The sequence below is a fragment of the Meriones unguiculatus genome, chromosome 11, assembly GCF_030254825.1.
Source record: "Meriones unguiculatus strain TT.TT164.6M chromosome 11, Bangor_MerUng_6.1, whole genome shotgun sequence".
NCBI classification, from domain to species: Eukaryota; Metazoa; Chordata; class Mammalia; order Rodentia; family Muridae; genus Meriones; species Meriones unguiculatus.
Window position 1 is genome coordinate 16,345,838 of NC_083359.1, and position 23,310 is coordinate 16,369,147.

A 23,310-nucleotide genomic window follows, 5' to 3' on the forward strand; every position below is an offset into this window, starting at 1 on the left:
AGGGATTTAGGAAAGGATGGATTACAAAGAGAGACAAAGAAACACTTGAGAGTGACAGAAGTTTATCTTGATCATATTGACTGCTATAAAGGTCTGTGAATAATACTAAAATCATGTATTTCAAGTATGAGTCATGTACTATTTATAGCTCAATAAAGTTAAATAGACACACAAAATGTTACAGACTGAGGTTTTAAAGATATTACTACTAGAGTGAGGCCTGGAGTCACAGGCTGTAGTCATAGCTGTTTGGGAGGCTGAGACTGCCAAGGTTCAACCCTGACCTAGCTACAGACTGAATTTGAGCATAGCCTGGGCATTTGTTGAGACCCTGTCTCAAAAGTAAGAAGAAGGTTGGGTATGTCACTTACTCAACAAATGCTAGCCTAGCATTCTTTTCTTACCAATCTTTTCAGATTGAGGTTATGCCTGCCATTGGGAGGGATGAATATGATCATAGTACATTTATGCACACATTAAAACTAAAACTATTTTGTATAGTTAATACTAAAATATTCCAGATGAATAAAAGTGTGTGTCATCCCACCTCAAGATTCAGATCAAACACATGTTGTCTTCCTGCCTTGAGATCAAGATCACAGGTGTACCCTTAATTTCTGGATTGTAGTTCATTCCAGATATACTCAAGATGACAACTGAGAATAGCCATCACATCCCTTTATGTCCCTTTTCTACATTTCTCCCTCCAATTTTGTCTTTGTTCCCTTAGACAATTTCACTTCTATTTTAATCATATATATATATATACACTTATATACATACATATAATTTTCTGTAAACATATATAAAATCTAACAATCACAAATGAAAGAAAACATACACTTGTCTATGACTGGCTTAATTAACTTAATATGATTCTCCAGTTGCATTAATTTTCCTGCAAACAATGTAACTTCATTCCCGTGTGTATGTGTGAGAGAGTGTGGTGTGTTATGTACATGTTGTAGTCAGAAGATAACTTCAGATACTGTTCTTAAGTGCTGGCCACCTTTTTTTGAGAAACTTTTATTGCCTTGGGTCTTGCTAAGTAGGGGTAGACTGGCTGGCCAGGGAGTCCTGGAGACTAGGATCTGCCTGCCTCTACTTCTCACTGCTAGGGTTAAAAGTTTAGGACTGGACTTTTAAACTTTTACGTGGGTTATAGGGATGGAACTCAGGTTGCCATGATTTATCAGCTCTCTCATTCCAATGTGAACACGCACCATACTTCCCTTACTCATTTCTCTGCTGTTAAAACACTACGGTGGTTTCACATGTATTTTTTAACTAGTGCTTCAATAAGCACTGGTGTACAAGTGCCTCATCTCCGTGATATGATGACTTGGAGTTCTTCAGGTCAATACACAGGATAGTACAGCTGGCTCATACACCAGACCTACTTTGCATTTTGAGAAGTTATCATATTGATTTCTGTAAAGGTTGTTAATTCATTTTCATATACAGTGTTAATATAGCATTTTCTAAACTGACAGAAATATATCCTTTCTAAGAAAAAAATGTATTAATTCAAGATACCACAAACGTAAGTACTCTGGTAAAAATCCTTCTCTAATCCAGTCTCACTGTTAATCATCAGATTTGTCTCAGCTGATCAATTAAGTTCTCATTTACCAAATTCCTGACAGTAACCAGTAGGAAAACTACTTAACACACGGAACCATACAAGCCCAGATATGCAAAAATATCACTTAATGAGTTATCACTCAACAAATCCTAAGTACCAATTGCTTGCTCTAGTACGTTCAGGAAACCAAAATTTCTAAAGATAGCTTTCTTCAGCACACAGGAAGACTAAAAGCAAATGACTGCTGTGTGTAAAGTATAAACCTCAAGAGGAAATACAGATTCTATGCTTTATGGCATGACACCAAAATCAAACAAGCAAAAATCTGAAGAAAGAACACACTGAAGTTGAGACTAAAATATACAACAACACACATACATGGAGATATACACACAAGTGTAAAACAGACATTTATATGTACTCTTTAACTCATCATACAAAGAGGCAAAAGGCATACAGATCCTGTGATTTGGTAATAATATAGCTTGTATTTTTTCTATAGTGATTAACATACTGGCATACATATCCATAATATTTCATAGAAAATCACTTTAAAAAACCAGAAATAAATTTAATGACCAAGTATTAGTCATTCAATGAACAATGACATATCATTATAATGACTACTATGCACCAAGAACAGTGTTGTAGGCTAGGCACAGTGTTTATGTGTTTATAGTTCTAGCTACTAGGGAGGCTGAGCTGGGGACATTTTGAGTCCAGCAGCTTGAGATAAGCCTGGGCATAACATAGTGAGAAGCTATCTAAAACAAAACAAAACAAAACGAATGTTGTTATAAAAAAGTTTAAATTTTGATTTTATAAAGATTTATTATGTGTGTGCTTTGTTTGCATGGATGTTTGTGTACTATATGAATGCCAATGTACCATGTGTATGAGTGGTGTTCAGGGAGGCTGGAAAAAGATATCAGAATCCCTGGAACTGGAGTTACAGAGGGTTGTGAGACACCATGTAGGTGTTGGGTATCTAACTCATGTCCTTTACACGAGCAAATAGTGCTTATAAGCACTCAGCTATCTCTTTAGCCCCTAAAAATTTAAGTTTAAAAATTTTCGAACCTAAGGACATGCAGCCCAAGAAGGTCTTTAGGATTCTAGGCAGGCTTGACTAGAAAATATCTTCACGGTGGCACTTTATAGTCAAATTGTCCAGAGAATATGAAATGGAATTCTACAAACTGCAACAGAACAGTTCAATATCACACTGAAGGGTATCTTATTAAGATAATTTCTCAGCAGAATTCTTGAAGGCTAGGCCAGGATGCCATGGCATACTTCAAGTATGTATGTAAGAAATGAGCTGCCAACTGAGATTATTAGTCCCAGAGAAATTAAGGAAAAAGTCTATGACAAGCAAAAGAAGTTATCATAAGATAAGCCTCAGAAAAACAAAGGGAAACCCTCTAGGAGTGAAAAACAGATCACCACCACCAGGAAAACATAGTGTAAAACCCAGAAGAGACAAAATAAAAAAAAAGAGAGAGAGAGAGAGAGAGAAAACAATCCAACAGTACCATACAGTAAGCCATACAGATTAACAATAGGAAAATAAAAGGACAAAGGATAACCAAAACGATGAAGGGCTGAGCACGTTCAGAAGCAAAGCACAGCTTAGCATGTGTTTGGCCCTGGGTGCAAGATCCTCAGTCCCAAATAAACACTGAAAAGAAAATTAACAAATGATAGGAGTATGCTTTTGTCAATAGCAACCTTGTATATAAATACATTATCAAATTAAGAGATATAATTGCTAAATGGAGTATTTAAAAAGGCCTAAAAATATGCGGCCTTTATTAGTAATGACACACAGAGAATGAGGAGGCAGGTTAGAAAAGGCAGCCCATGCAAAAAAGAAATTAGAAATTAATATAACTGTGTGGAGCTAAACAACAGAGACTGAGCACTAGAGCACTTGAAGAAATCAAAAGGAGTTGGTCAGAGTTGTCCTCTGAGAAGCTCTACCCACCAGTCCCTCAAAACAGATAATGAAACTCACAACTAAACATTGGTTGACGTGTATGGAGTCTTGGGGAATAGTGGGATTAGTGACATAGGACATAGAAGAACATAGAGGTGACAGGAGCTCCACAAGAAAAACAATAGAGCCAACTAACCAGGGCCCAGAGGGGTTTGCTGATATTGAAGCATTAACCAAGGACCAAGCACAAACTGGACCTAGGCCCTCTGAAAAGACGTAGCAGATGGGCAGAGCACGCTTCAAGTGGGTATTCAAGTAAGGGAAGTGGGGACTGCATCAGACAGGGACTCACTTGCTAGCTTTTAGATCACTTCCCCCTGGTGGAACTGCCTTGACAGGCCACAGTGGAAGAGGACATGTTCAGTCTTGATGCAACTTGATGATCTGGGGAAAGAAAAACTCTCCTTTGCTGAGAAAAGGGGGAGGGAGGAACTGGAAGGAGAGGAGGGAAGGAGCTACAAGGATATAAATTGGATAAAATAAATGGAAAAAAAAAAGAGAAATCGAAAGGAAAAAATTAAAATCCCTTAAAACAAATGAAAATAACAATATAACAAAACTTAGTGGTTCCAAAAGCAGTACTTTTCTATCACTAATTATAGTAGAGAACAGAATATCAAATAATATGATGCACCACAATGACATAAAACCAAACCCAAACCAAAATTAATAAAACAAAAAGAAACAACAAAGATTGGAGAGAATACAAAAGGTCAATGGAATAAAGAAATGGAGAGGGGCTATGAGCTTAGAGTGTGGGGGCTACTCAGAACAACTTTGGGTGTTGGTCCTTGCCTTCTACCTTGTTTGCAGTTACATTCTCCAATACAGTCAGTGGGAATTTTTCAGTCTCTCTCTTCCATTTTACTATAGGAGCACTAAGAATAACAGCAAATGAGTTTACAGAGGACTTCTAGCGAATTAAATTCAAGTCCTCACACTTGCTCATTTGTTTGCTTTTTTCCTTCAAATATAAAATCAACAAAATTGTTGGGATTTTTTTGATGTTGTATGCTTTTTATATTTTTAATTTTTTATATTAATTAGTTTATGTACTTTGTATCCCAGCTGTAGCCCTTTCCCTCATTTCCTCCCAATCCTACCCTCTCTCCCTCATCTCCTCCTATGCCCCTCTCCACATTCACTAATAGGGGAGGTCCTTCTCCCCTTCCATCTAACCCTAGCCTATCAGGTCTCATCAAAGCTGGCTGCATTGTCTTCCTATGTGTTCTGGTAAGGCTGCTCCCCCCTTTGGGGGAGGTGATCAAAGAGGCAGCCAGTGAGTTCATGTCAGAGACAGTCCCTGTTCCCCTTACTAGGGAACCCACTTGGATACTGAGCTACCATGAGCTATATCCGAGCAGGGGTTATAGGTTATATCCATACATGGTCCTTGGTTGGAGTATCAGTCTCAGAAAAGACCCCTAGGCCCAGATATTTTGGTTCTGCTGCTCTCCTTGTAGAGCTCCTTTTCCCTCCAGGTCTTTCTATCTCCCCCTTCTTTCATAAGATTCCCTGCACTCTGTCCGAAGTTTGGTTATGAGCCTCAGCATCTGCTTTGATACACTGCTGGGTAGTCTTTCAGAGGCCCTCTGTGGTAGGCTCCTGTCCTGTTTCCTGTTTTCTCCCTCTTCCGATTTCCATCCTGTTTGCCTTTCTGAGGATTGTTCATATTACCCAGGGTTTTCCTTCTTGCTTAGCTTCTTTAGGTGCATATATTTTAGTATGTTTATCCTATGTTATATGTCTAATATCCACTTATAAGTGAGTATATTTCATGTCTTTCTGCTTTTGGGATACCTCACTCAGGATGATCTTTTCTAGATCCCACCATTTCATGATATCCTTGATTTTAAGAATATGCAGACGAGTGTTCTATCTGCATGTAGACCTACAAGCCAGAAGGGGGCTTCAGATCACACTATAGATGGTTATGAGCCACCTTGTGGGTCTTGGGAATTGAACTCAGGACCTCTGGAAGAGCAGCCACTGCTCTTAACCTCTGAGCCATCTCTCCAGCCCAACAAAACATTTTTAAAGGAGAGAAGAGCAGAAAATTTAAACAAACTACACACATACAAAGAGAAAGAGTAAAAAACCAAGCTGCTGAAAAGGTATCATGAAAGCAATACACTGTATAAGAGCTATACAGCAAACAAAGAATGTTCCAATCTCACTCATTAAAAACAAAACAAAACAAAGAAACAAATCTAGGAATAAATTTAACAAAGGAAGACAAAGACTTAAAATAAGATTTTTTTCCCTTTATGTTCATATACTAAGAATTAATACTGCTAATGTTAAGGGGCTAGAGAGGTGGCTCAATGCTTGATAGTGTGTACTGTTCTCAGACAGTACCACAGTTCAGTACCCAGGACCCACATGGGTAGCTCACCACCTCTTGTAACACCAGCTCCAGGACATCCAAACTTACCTTCTAGCCTCTATGCGCGTACATCTACATAAAAATATTGTTAATGTCCATATTATCCAAAGCAACTTGGAGGTTTGATGCAATGCCCTTCAAACAGGAATGATACTCTTAACAAAACAAGAAGTAAATCCTCAAATTCTCGTGGAAGCACAATCAACATCAAATAGCGAAAGAGAATACAGAAAACAAGAATGGCATAGTATCAGACTTCAAACACAGCACTAAGCAATAGAAAACAAAAAATACTGGTACTAACGTAAGAACAGATATATAGTGACAGAAGAGACACATCTATAAAAAAAATCTGCATCTATAGTAAGCAAATTCCCAACAAAATGCTGAATCTACTGAAGAAAATACAGCCCTTTAATAAACATCGAAAGGAAAATGGATATACGCATGTATCTCTTACCTTGCACAAATGATCAAAGACCTGAATTTCCAAAAATACTAAAAAAATTCACAAAACATAGAGGACATACTTCAATGCTGAATATAGGTAGTATTAGAATACATTCCTAAAAACACAACCAACAGTAACAGAAATAACAAACACAACTTATTTTCTTTGTTGTTCTTATCCAACAAAGAAAATAATAAAGTGAAGAGAATAAGAAAATTTTCAACTACTCACCTAAGATTTACATCTATAATACATAAGAAACTCAGTGATCAGTACAAAAATTCCATGTAATCCAATAGAAAGAAATGGGCAAATCATCAGAACACTTCTCAAAAGGTAGAAATACAATAACCAATAAATGTAATCTTAATACATCTAGGACAATTACTCAAAAATATTAAAATAGTAATAAGATATCATCATAGTCACCTAGGAAGTCAACTGTCAAAAAGACAGACAAACCAAAAATCACAAAAAGCTGACAAGGATGTGCAAGAAAAGACACTCACAGTCTATAGGTGAGTTGTAATTTGAAGAACCATTATGGAAGATATATGAAAATGCCTCCAAAAGCCTAGAACAATTGGGTGTGGTTGTGCTCTTTTATCTCAGTGTGTGTGTGTGTGTGTGTGTGTGTGTGTGAGAGAGAGAGAGAGAGAGAGAGAGAGAAATTCAAAGTCAGCCCTGGCAACACAGCAATAGCCTATGAAATGAAATACCCAAAAGAAAATGAGACATGCTAAGAACAGATCTATATGAGTAAGTGCCTCCATTACTTGGAATACAAGAGTCACTGCATGTGTACCTACCAATGAATGGATACAAATAAAATGTAGTATACGTACAGAAATGCAGTATTAGCCAGTCGTAAAGATTAATCCTGTCCATTGAAGCAAGATAGATGGAACTGAATTACAAGTGGACAAAGCAGATACAGAAAGACAAACAATGTATTATCTCTCTCATGTCAACCTAGGACAGTGGGGATGGTTCCATGGGCAGAATACACATAGGCTCTGAGTTGGATTCACCACCAACTATACGTATGTAGACACACACATACAGAAACTTGGATCTCAGGGTTTCGTTGGGTAGCCAATCTAACTAAAATGGTGGGTTCTATGTTCACTGAAGAGATTCTCACTCAAAAATTAAGGTAAAGAACAGAGGAAAATACTTCAATTTGGCTTCTAGCTTCCAAAGGGAACCCACAGGTGAGCACATCCTTACATACTCAGGCAGAAACATGGAACATACAATCTAAACATAAAATGATGAGTAACAAGAAGTTAAGAAGAAGAGTATTGATGGAGATCTAGAAAAGGTTGGATTTGCTCAGTGTACACTTGTGTGCCAAGTGTGACAGGACACTGAATACCATTAGTATAGTCTATAAAAAGTACACATGACCAAATACTGAGATCCAAATCAAACAATTATGGCATACTATTATAATGGAGCACTACACACTTATTCAAAGTGCAAAAGAAAATCCAACAGCATTCAAAGATGTTGAAATAATATGTGTTTTTAAAAATCATAAAACGTGTTCAAAATGTAAAATAGACATTGTATATAATAAGGGAAAAGGTTTAATTAGTAACAGGAAAATCAACTGTGTAGTTTTAAAAGAAACTTTCTTTGTTTGGCTCCAGTATTGGTTGCAAATTCAGAGACCAGTATGCTTATTTTCAGAAACAGAACATACTCAGTTTATGAAATTAGGCAAATGTGAAGAATCTTTAAAGCTGCCTTGACTCCCATTTTTATTCTGGTAAGCCAGTTTCCTAACTACCCTCCCCTACGCTGCCACACAATGAGAACATTTCTGTCCTGACACCAAAACAACAGACCCTTGTCAATTTTTCTGCAACCAGCTCCCCCAGCACTTTATCATTTAAACATAGACCAAAGGTAAAAGCTGTAGGGCAACTTAACAGTTCTGAAACTGCAGTGCTGACTCCCTGAAAGAAATAATTATGAAAGCTCTCCTTACAAATGCACATGGAACTATTTTTCCTCAATATTATTTTTATTTCTTAATCACTTCAGTCTGAAAAGATGTGCAACAACAGAGTTAAAAGATTTCTAAAGCAACAGCTTTTTTTCTCTGTTTTTACAAAGCCCCAATGTTTCATTTGCTTCTTTTAAAGTTACTTTACCACATATTTCTACACCAGTGCCTGTTTTATGTGTGACTAACAATCCCACAGGTCAAGGGGAAAACAGCCATGGTTTTCTTTTGTGTGTGTGTGTCTTCCTTCATCACATTAAGAAAAGTCTTCCCACTAGTCAACTGCCTGAGTTCTCAGACTCCCATTCAGTCACTATAAAGGCAAGAAAATCCACAAATGTACCTAAGAAGCTACAGCAAATACTTACTTTAATTAATTACTTAAAGCAAAACTAAAGCTAAAGCAAAACTCCCACAGATTGGAGAATTTCTAATCAATTCAAGAGTCAAATAGAAGTGGGTTTTTTAAAACACTGAATGTTTATTTTACCTGAACTTCTACAGTAGACACCAAAAACCATGTAAATTAAAGATATTTAATATAAAAATCAAGGATCCATGAAATAATTTGAAGTATACTCACTGAAAGGTAGTTATTAATATCCACTCCATCAATTATCGTTTGGCGCTCTCCTTTATAGTTAATCTTCCGAAACCTTCGTCGAGACTGTCTCGCAGGAATTTCTCTTTGTAAAATACTATCTTCATTATCTTTGGAATTCTCTACCTGAAATACATGTTCACATTCCTGATTAAATATCCAGTTTTTCCATCTTACTGACAGTCTATGAAGTCTTAACAGGCTCATTAGGAAACTTCATTTACTTCTGCCAAGAAAGTGCCTGAAGAAACAGTCTGTACAAGGCAATGTTCTAAGTTGAAAAAGATTAAAGACAATGTTTTTATAAAGAACTAGAGACCACAGTTTCCTTCCAGGAAACTGTCTGTCTTGAGCACATAAACATATATCCGCTAAGCAAAGTCTCTTACCAGAAATGAATGCTGTTAACTACACCTACACATTCAATAATTATAACCTGAATGTTAGTCTAATTACAAACTGCTTGAATATGCACTTATTTTACAAACAATCAAAGCTATCATTTTAGTAAACTACAGAAAAACAAAGCAAAACTATTATTCTTTGATAGAAATACTTTGTTGTTCACCTTAATGCAGGAAGATAGTAAGGATGGCAACTTTTAAAAACAACAGCAGAGAGACTGTTATGGAGACTACTTAAGATGGACATGCACACATGTATGTATTTCATTTTACAACATTATCTCCAAGTATTACCATCTCTAGGCAACAAAACAAAATGAAAGCCCAGAGTGATCCTTACTGAAGGAGAGCTGGCAGGCCTATCTATTTGCAAAACCTGTAATGTTGACATAAGATTGCTATACAACCACAGAGAATACATTACTGTAAACTAACAATATATATTTTAAATTATATGTATTTATGTGAGTGTTCTGTGTATATATGGTGCACTCCAGAAGAGGGTATTAGATCCCTTTATAGATGGTTGTGAGCCACCATGTGGGTTCTGGGAATTGAACTCAGGACCTCTGGAAGAGTAGCCAGTGCTCTTAACCACTGAACCATCTCTCCAGCTCCAACTAACAATATTTTTAAAAAGATTTATTTTTCATTTATATGTGTGTGTGTGTGTGTTTATGTGTGTCTGTGTCTGTGTGAGTCAATACCACACATGTGCCAGTGTCTAAGGAGGCTAGAAGAGGGTACTGAATTCCCTAAAGCTGCAGTTATGGGTAGCTGTGAACTGCTCTATGTGGGTGCTAGGAACCAAATCAGTCCTTTGCAAGAGTATTCTCTTTAGCCCTGAAAATTTAAATGTTTGTGCAAATGTACACTGGTAAGTTCTAAACTATACTTCATAACTAACCTAATATTCAAGAAATGGTCTAAGTTTTCTCTACAACTACTTTTGGTACTAATGTCACATCACTCTGCTATCACAAAATATGCTCTTGGCAATGAATTTAACAATTCAGTCAACAATAAATTTCCAGCCCCATGCTCATCTCCTAAAGATCAGACCCATTTCTCAGGGGGGGCAATTCTGTTTGTACATGTCCCTCTCCGAATGCCCCTTCTTTCAAGGGCATTATCACTATCAATTTTAATTTTAATCACTTCAGCATAGAACATATCACTAGCGATCCTGCTGCTTTACACAAGTTCTTCAATCTCATCCTGTAATGAGATACACTACCACTTCATCATGTCAGTTTTTCTAATGCGATAACAGACTGGCAGTATTAATTACATTAAAAATTCATTTGATGTGTATTAGTGTTTTGTCTGCATGTATGTCTATATACTACAAATATTCCTGGTGTCTGCAGAGGCCCAAAGAGGACACTGGAGCTGGAGTTATAGACGGTTTTGAGCTGTCCTGTGGTGCTGGGAACTGAACTTGGGTTCTCTAAAGAGCAGCCAGTGCTCTTAACCAGAGTCATCTCCCTTGAAAAAATTAAACTCGGGGCTGGAGAGATGGCTCAGAGGTTAAGAACACTGGCTGTTCTTCCAAAGGTTCTGAGTTCAATTCCCAGAAACCACATGGTGGCTCACAACCATCTATAGTGAGATCTGATGCGTTCTTCTGGTTCACAAGCACACGTGCAGGCAGAACATTGTATAAATAATAAATAAATATATTAAAAAAAAAGAAAAAGAAAAAAATTAAACTCTTATAGCTGACATTCAAAGCCATGTATACCTCCATCTTCCCTAAACTGTTTTCTATTTTCAAAACAGGTTCTTGCTCCATATCTGCTGCTGACCTTAAACTTGCAATATCCTGGCTTGAGTCCCAAGACATGCTTCTAACTTCATCTTAAACAAAATTGACCTTGGAAAACCAACTGATCCCACACTCCCCAAGTAAATCATCTTTTATAAAAGCTCTAGAGATTTGTAAAATTTTGTGAAGATTTTTCTAACAGTTTTGTTCTGTTTCAGGGGTGAGAAGTTCAAACTGAGTAACCGCCTTGTTAGTGTTAGCACTCATGCCTTTGTAAATAACTTAAACTTGTCTATGAAGTAGTTTTATAGAGATGACTTCCTGTGTATTATCCTTCCCATTCTATTGTCACATGCTAGACACCATGATAGACAGACCTCAAGTCATTCTAAGCACTTACATGTAGATCCTGCCTAAAAGTCTGCTTTTTTTTTCCCCTGCCAACATGTTGGTCTCTTACACATATGACTGATGGTTAATTCTGATTATCATCCTATATAGATTAAGAATCACACAGGGGATTAAAAAAAAAAGACGACCTTGGGGTAAGTGAGTACTTCCAAAGATGGTTATTAATATAGCATCAGGGCTCTGACCCAACTGATAAGATTAATCCACTGAGGCATAACAATGCTGAAACAGTATTGGGAGGAGGAAAAATGTAGGAAGGAGGTGAGGAGGTACACCATGAGGGCATGCCCTTTCAGCTATATCTCTCTGGCTTCTTTCCTATTCCTCTTTGCTTGGATTCTTTCTTATAAGTGTGCTTACTTAGCTTCAGACTTTTTCTTTCTGTTTATGGAGGTAAGATCTCACTAAATAGCCTGAACTGGCTTTGAACTCTTGATATTCTTTCTCAGATCTCCTGAGTGCTGGGATTAGAGGTGTGCATCACCATGACAGGCTCAGCTTCTGTTATTTTCAAACAGGAATTAAAATGAGATGGAAATAGCATCAAAAGAAAGCCCAAACACTATTTCTTAGGGAGCAGGATGGGAGGAAAGATACAAAAAAAAAAAAAAGACAATTTACTATAAACAACAAAAGCAGCCAGAAAAAAAAAAAAATAAGGGTTCTTTTTTAGTTACTTGCCTTGTTTTTACAACACACCTGACAAAGGCCAACCTGAGGAAGGAAAGCCTTATTTTGCCTCACAGCTTGAACACATAGTCTATCATAGTAAGGAAGTGATGAGTGCAGGACTGTGAGGAGTGTGGATATTGCTGCCTGTTCAGCTCCCTTTCTTCTTTTATTCAGCCCTAGACCTGAGGCCGGGGCATGGTGCTGCCCATATCTAAGGTTGACCTTTCAACCTCAATAAGCTTAAATTTAGAAAATTCATTACAGAAATAACCATAAGTGTTTTTTTTTCTCTAACACCTCATCAAGCTGATGATTAGTATTAATCATCATAGGCTCATACTACAGAAAACAAAGTTAATCAATAGCTTGTGTTAAACTTCTTTCTAGAAAGTGTTTCTTAACCTTTCTAACACTGCACCTTTTAATACAATTCCTCATGTTGTGGTGACTCCCTACCATAAAATTATTTGCACTGGTACTTTATAATTCTAATTTTTATACTGTTATGAATTATAAATATCTGATATGCAGGATATCTGATAAGCACCCTGTGAAAAAGGTCACGACTCACTGGTTGAGCACCACTATTTTAGAACATAAGGAAAATTTTATAATAGAAAAAAACTGGTTGAGTGAATTATTATATTAAAAGACCAAATAAAGACAAGGTATGAATCACTATAAGAAATGTTTCAAAAACTTTTGATGAATCTTAGAAGTCTTACAAAATTCTTAACAGTATTAGAAATTACAGTCTGAGATATCCTGCTCTATATCTCTTATAAGCTTTTGATTCCCAGATGCATGTACCTAATTAGTGAGAAAATATTATTTATCACAACCTCAGTTCAATATCAATTATACTTATTTACAGGGCATATAATTTTGATCTTATATAAATGCCGAGGTAAAGAAATAATGAGGTAAGGCTTCAGAACCCAATCCTTTGGCTTTTTCACCATCCTGATCAACATTAGGTAGTCACACGCAACATTTATTATCATCTAGCAAGACCCTTCCTCTCAGCAAAGTCATCTGTGCTCTCAGCTCCATCATGACAACAGGCTAGTCTTTTTTAAAAAGCTGACACTGCTCCTTTTCTGCTTCCTCATCTTCATCTCCCCTTGCTTGTTCTTTTCAAAATTTCTAGGCTTTCTAGTAGAGAATCCACCTTTTGTTTTATCTCGGTCATCTATCTACTTTCCAACTTGAAGAAAACACTGACTACTGTCAAGGCTGAAAGCACTTTGCTCCTCTTGAGCTGTTTCCTGACAAACATTGGCAATATAGGGCATTACAAATTGAGCACTAGGAGGACAAAAAAATGCGTTGCCACGTGTAACTTCACACCATCTCACAATAATCTCATGAAAAGGCACAGCCAGACTGAACAAGAAGTTGCCTATTTCTGAAGCAGTCTTCCACATTGCTCTTCACAGGTCACTTCTGACTCTGTAGTCTAATTTCTATCTATAACTTGGCCAGAAACCATTCTGTTATTCTTTTTCTGCTAAGGCAGCTTGGCAATTCTCTCCTTAACACTCCAAATGAAGAATCCTTTATAAACAGAGCAATTCACAATTTTTGCTATATTTCAACAGAACTCTCCTTCCCCATCACACTCCAATGGCTATAAGTGTTAAGATCAGAGAATACATCTGTCATGAGAACAGTCCCGCTAGCAGCTGTGTTTGATAAGGTTCCTCATAAAGTTGAACCTAATAGCTAAAACTCAAAACATCTCACTAAAGCAGAGTTCCACTGACAATATCTCAAAAAATTTGTTAACTAGGTGGAGGGAAGAAGAGATACAATTTGTAATTTTTAATTATTATTCTTCGTGTTGAGAAGCCTATGGTGCTCAAGAAAGGCAATGTGGCCACAACTGCTCAGGCTTAGTTTCTTCACAAAACCAGTTTTTGCATTTATGATTTTTAAAATTCACAAAACTGCACTTACTTATGGGAGCATATTACATATGTACCTGCAATATATTTATCATTTTATTTATTGAAACACATTGTCCTATGAGGTAGAAGCCTCACTGTCATGATTAATATTTTGATCTCAACCTTATAGCCATTATGTGTATTTCTTATATTTCTTATTTCTCTGATTAAGATTTACTCATTTATTTTATTATTTGCGTAGGGGTATTTTGTTTGCATGTATGTATGTATAACCAGATGCACCAGGCCTGCATCTGTGGAAATGAGAAGACAGGAGCATCAGAAATGGAATTACAGTTAGCTGTGAGCCCCCATGTGGGTGCTAGGACTCAAACCTGGGACCTCTGCAAGTGTTCTGAACTGCTGAGTCATGTCTCCAGCCTTGAAATGTGTATTCTTTGTTCACTGGTTAAAAAAAAAAAAAAACAAAAAAAAAAAAACAAAAAAAAAACCACTTAGTACTCACAAGTACTGCAGTTTTGTTCTAGTAGTTACCTTTGTAGTTAACAAAGGTATGAAATTTTCCTGGTATTTGTTTTATTATGGTAAAACTCACATAGTATAAAATCTACCGATAGTTCAGTGGCTTTCTATACAGTAAACGAAATTGTTTTAACAGTCACTACTACCTAGTTCTAAATCACTATCATCACCCTAAAGAAATTCAGCATCTATCTGAATTCCTATGTCCTTTTTCCACAAAAGTTGGTAGCCCACTAATCTCAATTTTCCTATCAATTCAATTTCCTATCAATTCAATATGTATATACATATATATATATACACACACATATATATATATATATGTATACACACATATGTACAGAAAGCAGAGAAAGAACGAGAGAAAGAAAAAGCGAGAGAGAATGAAACAGACAGACGGACAGAAAGCAGACAGACAGAGGCTCCCTATATAGCCCTGGCTCGCTACGTATGTAGACCGGCCTAACCTTATACTCACAGAACTATGCTACACTATCTTCAAAGTACTGACATTAAAAGCAGGTGCTACCATCTGGAGTACTATTGTAGACAGTTTATGTAAAGAAGTTATATGATTGGTGGCTTTGTGTCTAGCTTCTTTTACATAAGAGTATTTTCAAAGTTTATCCATTTTGTGGCAGTAACAGATAGCTCACTCTTAATAAGGCAAAGAACTATCCCATCCTAAAAACACTGGATAAAGTTTATTCATGCTACAAATATTTGTGCTATTTCTATTTTTGAGAAATTATAGATAATGTACACATCCATATACATGATGTTATATGAACATGTTTTGCAATCTCTTGGGGGTGTGTACTGGAGTGAAATTAATGGATAATATGGTGACCAAATGCCAAATTATTTTTCTAAACTGATAGCAGCACCTTACATTCCCAATGCTAATGACTGCCTGCCAATAAAACCCTTTATTTGTCATTATTTTCAAGTTTGGACAAAGTCTTCAAGTTATGCAATGGGTACAACTACTTTTCATGTAGTTCTTCCCTTTTAAGAGAATCTGCTCTAACCTCTAGAATGTATTGGAGCTTTTAGGCTGGCCTCTACCCATTGGGCTATCTTAGGTGTTGGCTGTTAGTTTCTGGTGCTTCCTGTATACAGAAATTACTGTACATTTACACAATGGAATATTACTCAATTAATATTGAGTAAAAAAATTAAAAACAAAGAAATCATGAAATTTTCAGGCACATGGTAGGATCTAGAAATGATTATCCTGAGTGAGGTATCCTAGGAGAAATACACACATGGTACTCATTTATAGGTGGACATTAGACATATAATATAGGATAATCATACCAAAATGTGTACACCTAAAGAAGCTAATCAAGAAGGAGGTTCCCAGTTAGAAGCCCAATGTTCATTCAGAAAGGCAAACGAGATAGACATCAGAAGAGGGAGAAAACAGGGAACAGGACAAGAGCCTACCACAGAGGACCTCTGAAAGACTCTACCCAGCAAGGAATCAAAGCAGATGCTGAGGCTCATAGCCAACGTTTGGGCAGAGTGCAGGGAATCTTATGAAAGAAGCGGGAGATAGAAGGGGAAGACCTGGAGGGAAAAGGAGCTCTACAAGGAGAGCAACAGAACCAAAATATCTGGGCCTTGGGGTCTTTTCTGAGACTGATACTCCAACCAAGGACCATGTATGGATATAACCTATAACCCCTGCTCGGATGTAGCCCATGGTAGCTCAGTATTCAAGTGGGTTCCCTAGTAAGGGGAACAGGGACTGTCTCTGACATGAACTTAGTGGCTGCCTCTTTGAGGTGATCCACAGAGGAAGACAAAGAAACCAGTCCTGATGAGACCTGATAGGCTAGGGTCAGAGGGAAGGGGAGGAAGACTTCCCCTATCATTGGACTGGGGGAGGGGCATAGGAGAAGAAGAGGGAGGGAGAGTGGGATTGGGGAGAGGGCTACAGCTGGGATAGAAAGTGAATAAACTGTAATAATAATAATAAAAAAGAATGTATTGGGATGCAGACTGTTAAGTAGTTGTCCTTGTCTTCCTACCTGGAAGAAACTACATATAAAAGCTAAAATTAAAAAGAAAAAGAAAAAGAAATCAATAAAATCATGTACAGAAACATTTTAAGTTTAGTCTCAACCCAGAAACTCCTGAAAAGAAAAAAAAAAAACTCCTTATAGCTGTAATGAATTGTATTCCAGATAGCAAATCCATAGCCTCGAAAACATGATACTTTTGTTCTTCTGCTTCTGAAACAGGGTCTCACTGTGGCCCACATTGCCCTTGAATGCTTAGCAGCACTCCTGCTTCAGTCTCCTCAGCGCTGGTACGACAGGGATGTGTGAGTATGCCTGGCAACAAGATCGGTTTGAAAGACAAGCTAACAAAGCTAATATACCCAACGAATCAGAAAGGGCCTGGCCACAGGTATTTCTAATCATCACTGCAGTTACTAGAGATCAAATATTTCAAAGAACTCTCAACATTTTAAAGAATTCCAAAATTGTGGATTATTATCTACTATAATTAATAAAACATTCTAAACACAGACAAATCAGAAAAAAGTTCTAAAATTTAAAAATTGTACTTATATTTGATAAGACTTTTGTTGACATGTTACACACCAGTTTTTCCTGAAATATTTAAAAAGTAACTGGAGGGACATTATCTGTTCATCATGAATTTTATCAATACCTAGAAATTTATCTCATATTAGCATAGAACAGTTATCAAAACCAGGAATTTGACAGATCTTACCTGCATGTTATATTGCTAGCATGATTTATAATTCTCCAGTGTCCAAAGCCAACAGAAAAATCAAGCATTATATTTATTTAAATGCTACATTTTGTCTTTTAGAATGGTCCCATGACTGCTGTACTGCAATCTAAAGAGTACAGTATGGTCAGTTTATAGAATGCCCTCTAAGTAGTCTAGTAATTCGTGAGAGTTTGGTTTAAGGAGGAATGCTGCGCATGAATACATCACATATTTGCCATTTTGTTCTTTTCAGTGTTGTCACAGCAAGAATAAAATACACCATTAGTGTGCACCTTTATGTGCTGAACCATTCCACGAGCCCAATGCTTAAACGACTTGATGAGTAAATTAATAGATAACATGATAATGTAAGCCAACAAATTCTAACTATTAGTAGAAGGACATGATAAAATGCCAGAATAAAGTCTGGGCTTCAAACAGACATCTATATGGAGAATTGAACATTGATGTGTGCATACACACCAGACAGGCCGACATGCATGACACTGAGGGATCCTCAAAAAAGAGGTACTAAGCACAACCAGCAGCCAGAGCTTGGCTTAGTTTGTAAACATTTTCTGAAATAATAACAGCAGCAGCAGCAGCAGAAGCACAGCCAAACCCCTTTTAGAGAAATGACTAACAGTTTAGAGAAGCAAATGTAAATGAGACTATAGCATAAATGATTTCCTGTCTTTTTCTTATACACAGACATGCTAAACCGCTTCTCTGCGCTGTGTATTAAAGCACACTGACTGTATAAAAGTGGGAAATGTATCAACCGAGAAGCTCCCATACTCCTGTAGTAGCCTTTAGTAAGTAACTTTTAAAGAAGGAATTTTCATGCCCTATTGAGTATTCCAAATATCTAATGCTTAAAGTAAAAATAAAACAAAAGTCCATGACTCAAAAGTGAACACAAGGATGACTGAGTACTTACTATGGACAGACCTATGCAATATGCTAGATGCACTCTCATTTGTTATTGCTCTTTCCTTAGAGCTCTAGTTAGTTACAATCACCAAAAAAGTGAGTACAGAGTAAGTTTGAAAGTGACCATACTCACATCTACAACAGTAAATTGTTACTCTAATTTATTAGTAGCCATCTTTAATACTCACTTGCTGTATCTATAAATTAAACTTTATCAAAGTTTACATAGAAAGGGGGGCAGTATATAGAGGGTTTGATGCTATGTCTTATTTTGGGCACCTACTCAGAACTCAGAATGTACTCTCCTGAAGCTACGGGTGAAATACCAGATGTAGAAGATTAAAATGAAAGCTTTTTTATCCCTTTCTTCTAGGAGTTTAAATTATAGTAGGTTTAATAAAATTTGAGAAAGACAGAGCAATTTAAAGATGTCATTCTGACTGGCACCATGAAATGGCAAACTGGTTTAGTGTCAACCATTCAGAAAAATACTTCATTAAAGAGTCAACCTTAGCTGGATGTGGTGGTACACAGCTTTAATCCTAGCACTGGGGAAGGAGAAGCAGGAGCTCGGTCTATGTAACAAATCTAAAGCTAATCAGGGCTCACAGTGAGTCCTTGTCTAAAAACAAACAAGAAGTCAACATCATTTACAACACTTCTCATCAGAAGACATGTAATCTACATGACAAGAAGACATTTAGTAGACGTTCTTTTCTAGAGTTCTCAGAATAAGGTAAAAAGGACTTGTGTAATTTTGGAAGGGCAGAGATGGCTACGTGGTTAAGAACTCTTGCTGCTTTTGCAGAAGACCTGGGTTTTGTTCCCAGAACCCATATGGTAGCTCACAACCATCTGTACCTACAGTTCTAGGGCATCCAAGGTCCTCTTCTGATCGCTGTGGACACTGCACACATGTGGTTCACTTATCCACATGCAGAAAAAATAAATATACTTAAACATAAATTAATCTTTTAAATAGTCAAACTTTCTAAAGTTACTGCACTATCTAGGCCTCTTATAAAAAAAATAAAGATATTCATTAAATACAAGCCTAAATCAAAGATCCTCTCAAATTATTAAAGTGCACAAGTATTAAAACCAAACTATTTGTTACTTGGGTCTACTTTGTATGTGCCTTTATTTTCTCTAGCTCTTTCCCTCAAACCATTCCACATCTACTGACCAAATCAATATCAAAGGAGAAAACACTACCAAAATCATGCTCCTTTAGAGAACGCTGCCCTCCACCAGACAGACAGACACACAGACAAACACACACACACAATCCTGTCCCTACCCACCCACACATACCCCAAAAGTCTGTATTTTAATTTTCTAGTGGAACAGGTAAAGAAATTTACCAAATTTGGGACATGTTATCTCTATTATCATGTTGAACATTACTTCAGCAATCACAGGAATTTTAGAGATAAAAATACCTAAAACTGGTACATGGTTTTGATGCTACTTAAACATTGCCATAGGGCATGGAAAGGGAACTGCCTTGGGTTTTAAAGCTTGCCACATTTAGAGTTGAAACTGAAGCATATCAAAAAAGCAATTCAGCATCTTACCACAATCATTTCTGAAGGTTCTAATACAAGACAATCACATCCTCTTTTTCCTCCAAACTGCTTACCAAAACTATAAAAACAGAAAAACAATTTAGCAGAAGTTATAACGTATTTCAATATGGGAAAAAAGTAAACAAAAACGCCAAGACATTAACCAAGAAATTCTGGTCCTCTTACTGATACTTTTTCAAACAAAACACAAACAAATTATTAATTGCTTAAATTAAACAAACCTCAACTCAATTCTGTGTAAAATTTTTCTAAAAATTTTCTTAGTCCTTATAATTTTTTTATGAAAGATATTTGCCTAACCTCAAATTCTAAACATGTAACCAAGACTAAGTTAAAAGAAAAACATTTAAGATAGGATATTATATTTTATAAAAGTAAACTATTAGACAACAGAAGTAGAAACGAAAAACATTTTAGTAAATAAAGAAATGCAAATAGACTATAAAATGATGCATTTTTTATAAAAATGCTGCCAGCCATCAGTTATTTCTGGAAAAAAAAAAACACACAAAAACTTCCATATGCTTCATCTGAGAGCAAATCAAAACTAGAAAGAAATAATGAAAAACTAAGCATTAAAAAGATTAATTTAAAAAAGGAATAAAACAGGAAAAGAAATGTCAATTGAAGATATGAGACACAAAGATTAATTGTGCAGACCATACTTAAACTTGAGAACCATCTAAAACACTAGTACCATCATCAGCTATAAAAATATGTGAGACACTTCAGTGGTTAAAAGCATTTTTTTGTTGTTGTTCTTGCAGAGAACTTTTGAACTTGCAGAGAACCACCAGTACCGCCATGGTGGTTCAAAACCTTCCAGAACTCTAGCACTAGAAGATCTGACATCCTCTTGCGGTCCCCACAGGCATGAAGCACACATATCTACAAACATGTAGACAATATACTCAGACACATAAAATAAAAATATCTAAGTAAAATACTGCCTCTACATTAAGTAACTAAATGGGAAGGGGAAGAATACTAATAAGTTTAAAGTTTACTCAAAATAAATTCAAAATCATTTATGAATCAGAACTTAAACACAGCAACAAGTAGCATATACTTTTATAAGACTTAAAATTATAATTAAACAATTTTATAACACATAAAATTTGTTACAATAATTTAAAACAAAACCATAATCAAAATTCAATGAAATTAGCAGGGCATTATGGAACATCCTTTTAGCCCAGCAAGCAGAGGGCAAAAAGTAGGTGGATCTGGTTCAAGGCCAGCCAGAGCTATACAATGAGACCCTGCCACCCTCCTCACAAATGTAATAAAATTACTTTTTGAACATAAGAAGTCACTTTGTTTCTATGCAGAAGAATTATACATAGTTTCCAAAGGAGCCTTATATTACCTACTACATAAAGCTGGTCCAAAGAAGTCACACACAACACAGTATAGCAGAAGCTGCATACGCGTTCTCAAATGAAAATACAACAAAACAAAACAAAACCCAGAAGAAAGTATGTATAACAAATTTCAAGACAACAGAAGGCACACAGATCAGGAGTAGCATCTCCCTCCAAGAAAAAACAACGGCAAACCTAACCCTGTAAAATGCTTAGCTTACCAGCCTCCTTACAGGCAATCTTAACAGTACTACACAAGCAGCTACTGGAATGAAAGACAACAGCAACTGAATTTTTATTGGGGAAAATGGTTCAAAGTTTTCACATTTGTAAAGTTAGAGTACCAGAGAGGAGATGGACGGGCAAAGAACATGGATGGAGGAAGGGATGTAGAGAGGAAACACACATAGTTTGTGTACTTAGGAGATCTCTGGAAAGGTCACATCATATCCAGTGGGTATGTGAGAAAAAAGAGTGAACTGAAAAAGCACGTAACACATGGACACTTAATATCGTCCTCAGAAATGTATTTTTTAATAATGACATTACAGTCCTGAAGAAGTACTAGATTTGATCTCGCAAATTTAAAAGATAAGGCTCAAAATAAACCTGTTTTAGATAGCTAGAGCATATGATAGAACAATTTCTATTACTATCTGATGCAATATAACAAAAAATAGAACCCAATTACATAAAATGTGGACCATCTGATATCCGATTAAAATAGCCATTTCCTCCAAATTGTACAGATTGAATGCAATAAAAGAAAATCCCAGAAAATGATTTGAAGGAATGACATAATAATCCAAGATTTATATGGAAATGTCAAGAATTTACTATAACTGAAACAAAGCTGGAAAACAAAGTTTATAGTATCTACAATATCAAACGAGACAACACAATGGTATTCCAGATGATGAAGTACTGGCCCAACTCACACAAAAAGAAAAAAGGCCAGGTCCGCAATTGTTTTTGTGACAAAAGTAAAAGTGTGTTTATTCAGGGCAAAACATAACCCCCACTCCTTCTCTGAATAAACAGTAGTAAATAACTAGCTAATTAATACAGAACAGCCAGCAACATGGCTAGTCAGCATATCTGACCACCTGAGTTTGACTCCCAGGACCCAGACAGTGGAAGGAGAGAAACGGATCTTGTCCTTGGATCTACACAAGTATACTGTGTACAGGAACACATACATATAAACAAAAAAATAAAAATTATCAAACAAAAAGGTGAGATTTAGCAAATAAATAAATAAAATCAGAAACAAAATTTAAATGGTCAGAGACAAGCCAAAAACAAAAACAAAAAACAAAACAAAACATAAAAAACCTGTCCACATGATAAATATTTTGCACATGCATTTTATTAGGATTAGGAAGTTCCTACCTGCAAGCCAAATTTTCATTTTGTTTTGGATTCTATCAATAGTTTTTTGTGCTTAAACTATCAGGCACTTTTGTATATCATTTTATTATAGTATATTTTATTAACATAATTTTTCATATTTGGAACATTCTTATGCTGGTAATTCAATATTTTAAATACATTCCTAGGTTCAGTTTACTATTATTTTGTTAGCAGTTTCTGGATGTGTCCTGTCATCCCCCACCCCCAATCCCTCCACCTTGTTGTTACTATGTAGATCCAATGGGTCTGGAACTTCCTATCTAGATCAGGCTGCCCTCAAACTTGAAGATATACCTGTCTCCCTAGTGTTGGGATTAAAGGTATGGACCACAATGTGGAAATTTTCTTAACTTCTAACACTTCTCCCTGGCCTAGGTCATAGCTAAAATGCATCACCGCAATAAATTGAAACCATTCTCACTTCCTTTTTCCAAGAGTTCACATAGGATATAACATGTCTTTGTGTTTCAAAGTATTCATCTGTAAAGTCTGTGAGCCTTGGCTTCTCTGTTTGTTTTTAACTTTTTATTGGTGCTT

General features: G+C 36.3%; 1 protein-coding gene across 10 annotated transcripts in view; it reads right to left on the minus strand.

The window, feature by feature from the left end:
• Window positions 1–23,310, minus strand: part of Rapgef6 (Rap guanine nucleotide exchange factor 6) — a 177,582-nt gene that overhangs the window by 109,228 nt on the left and 45,044 nt on the right. For 8 of the 10 annotated variants that reach the window (XM_060363698.1, XM_060363697.1, XM_060363700.1 and 5 more), the window contains exons 5-6: window positions 19,985–20,054; window positions 9,019–9,162 (exon numbers count right to left, since the gene is read on the minus strand). In XM_060363698.1, coding sequence (XP_060219681.1) covers window positions 9,019–9,162; window positions 19,985–20,054 — 214 coding nt within the window. Of the gene's footprint in view, window positions 1–3,876; window positions 6,576–9,018; window positions 9,163–19,984; window positions 20,055–23,310 lie in introns of those variants that run through there. The other 2 variants (XM_060363699.1, XM_060363705.1) reach the window with 2 other exon arrangements.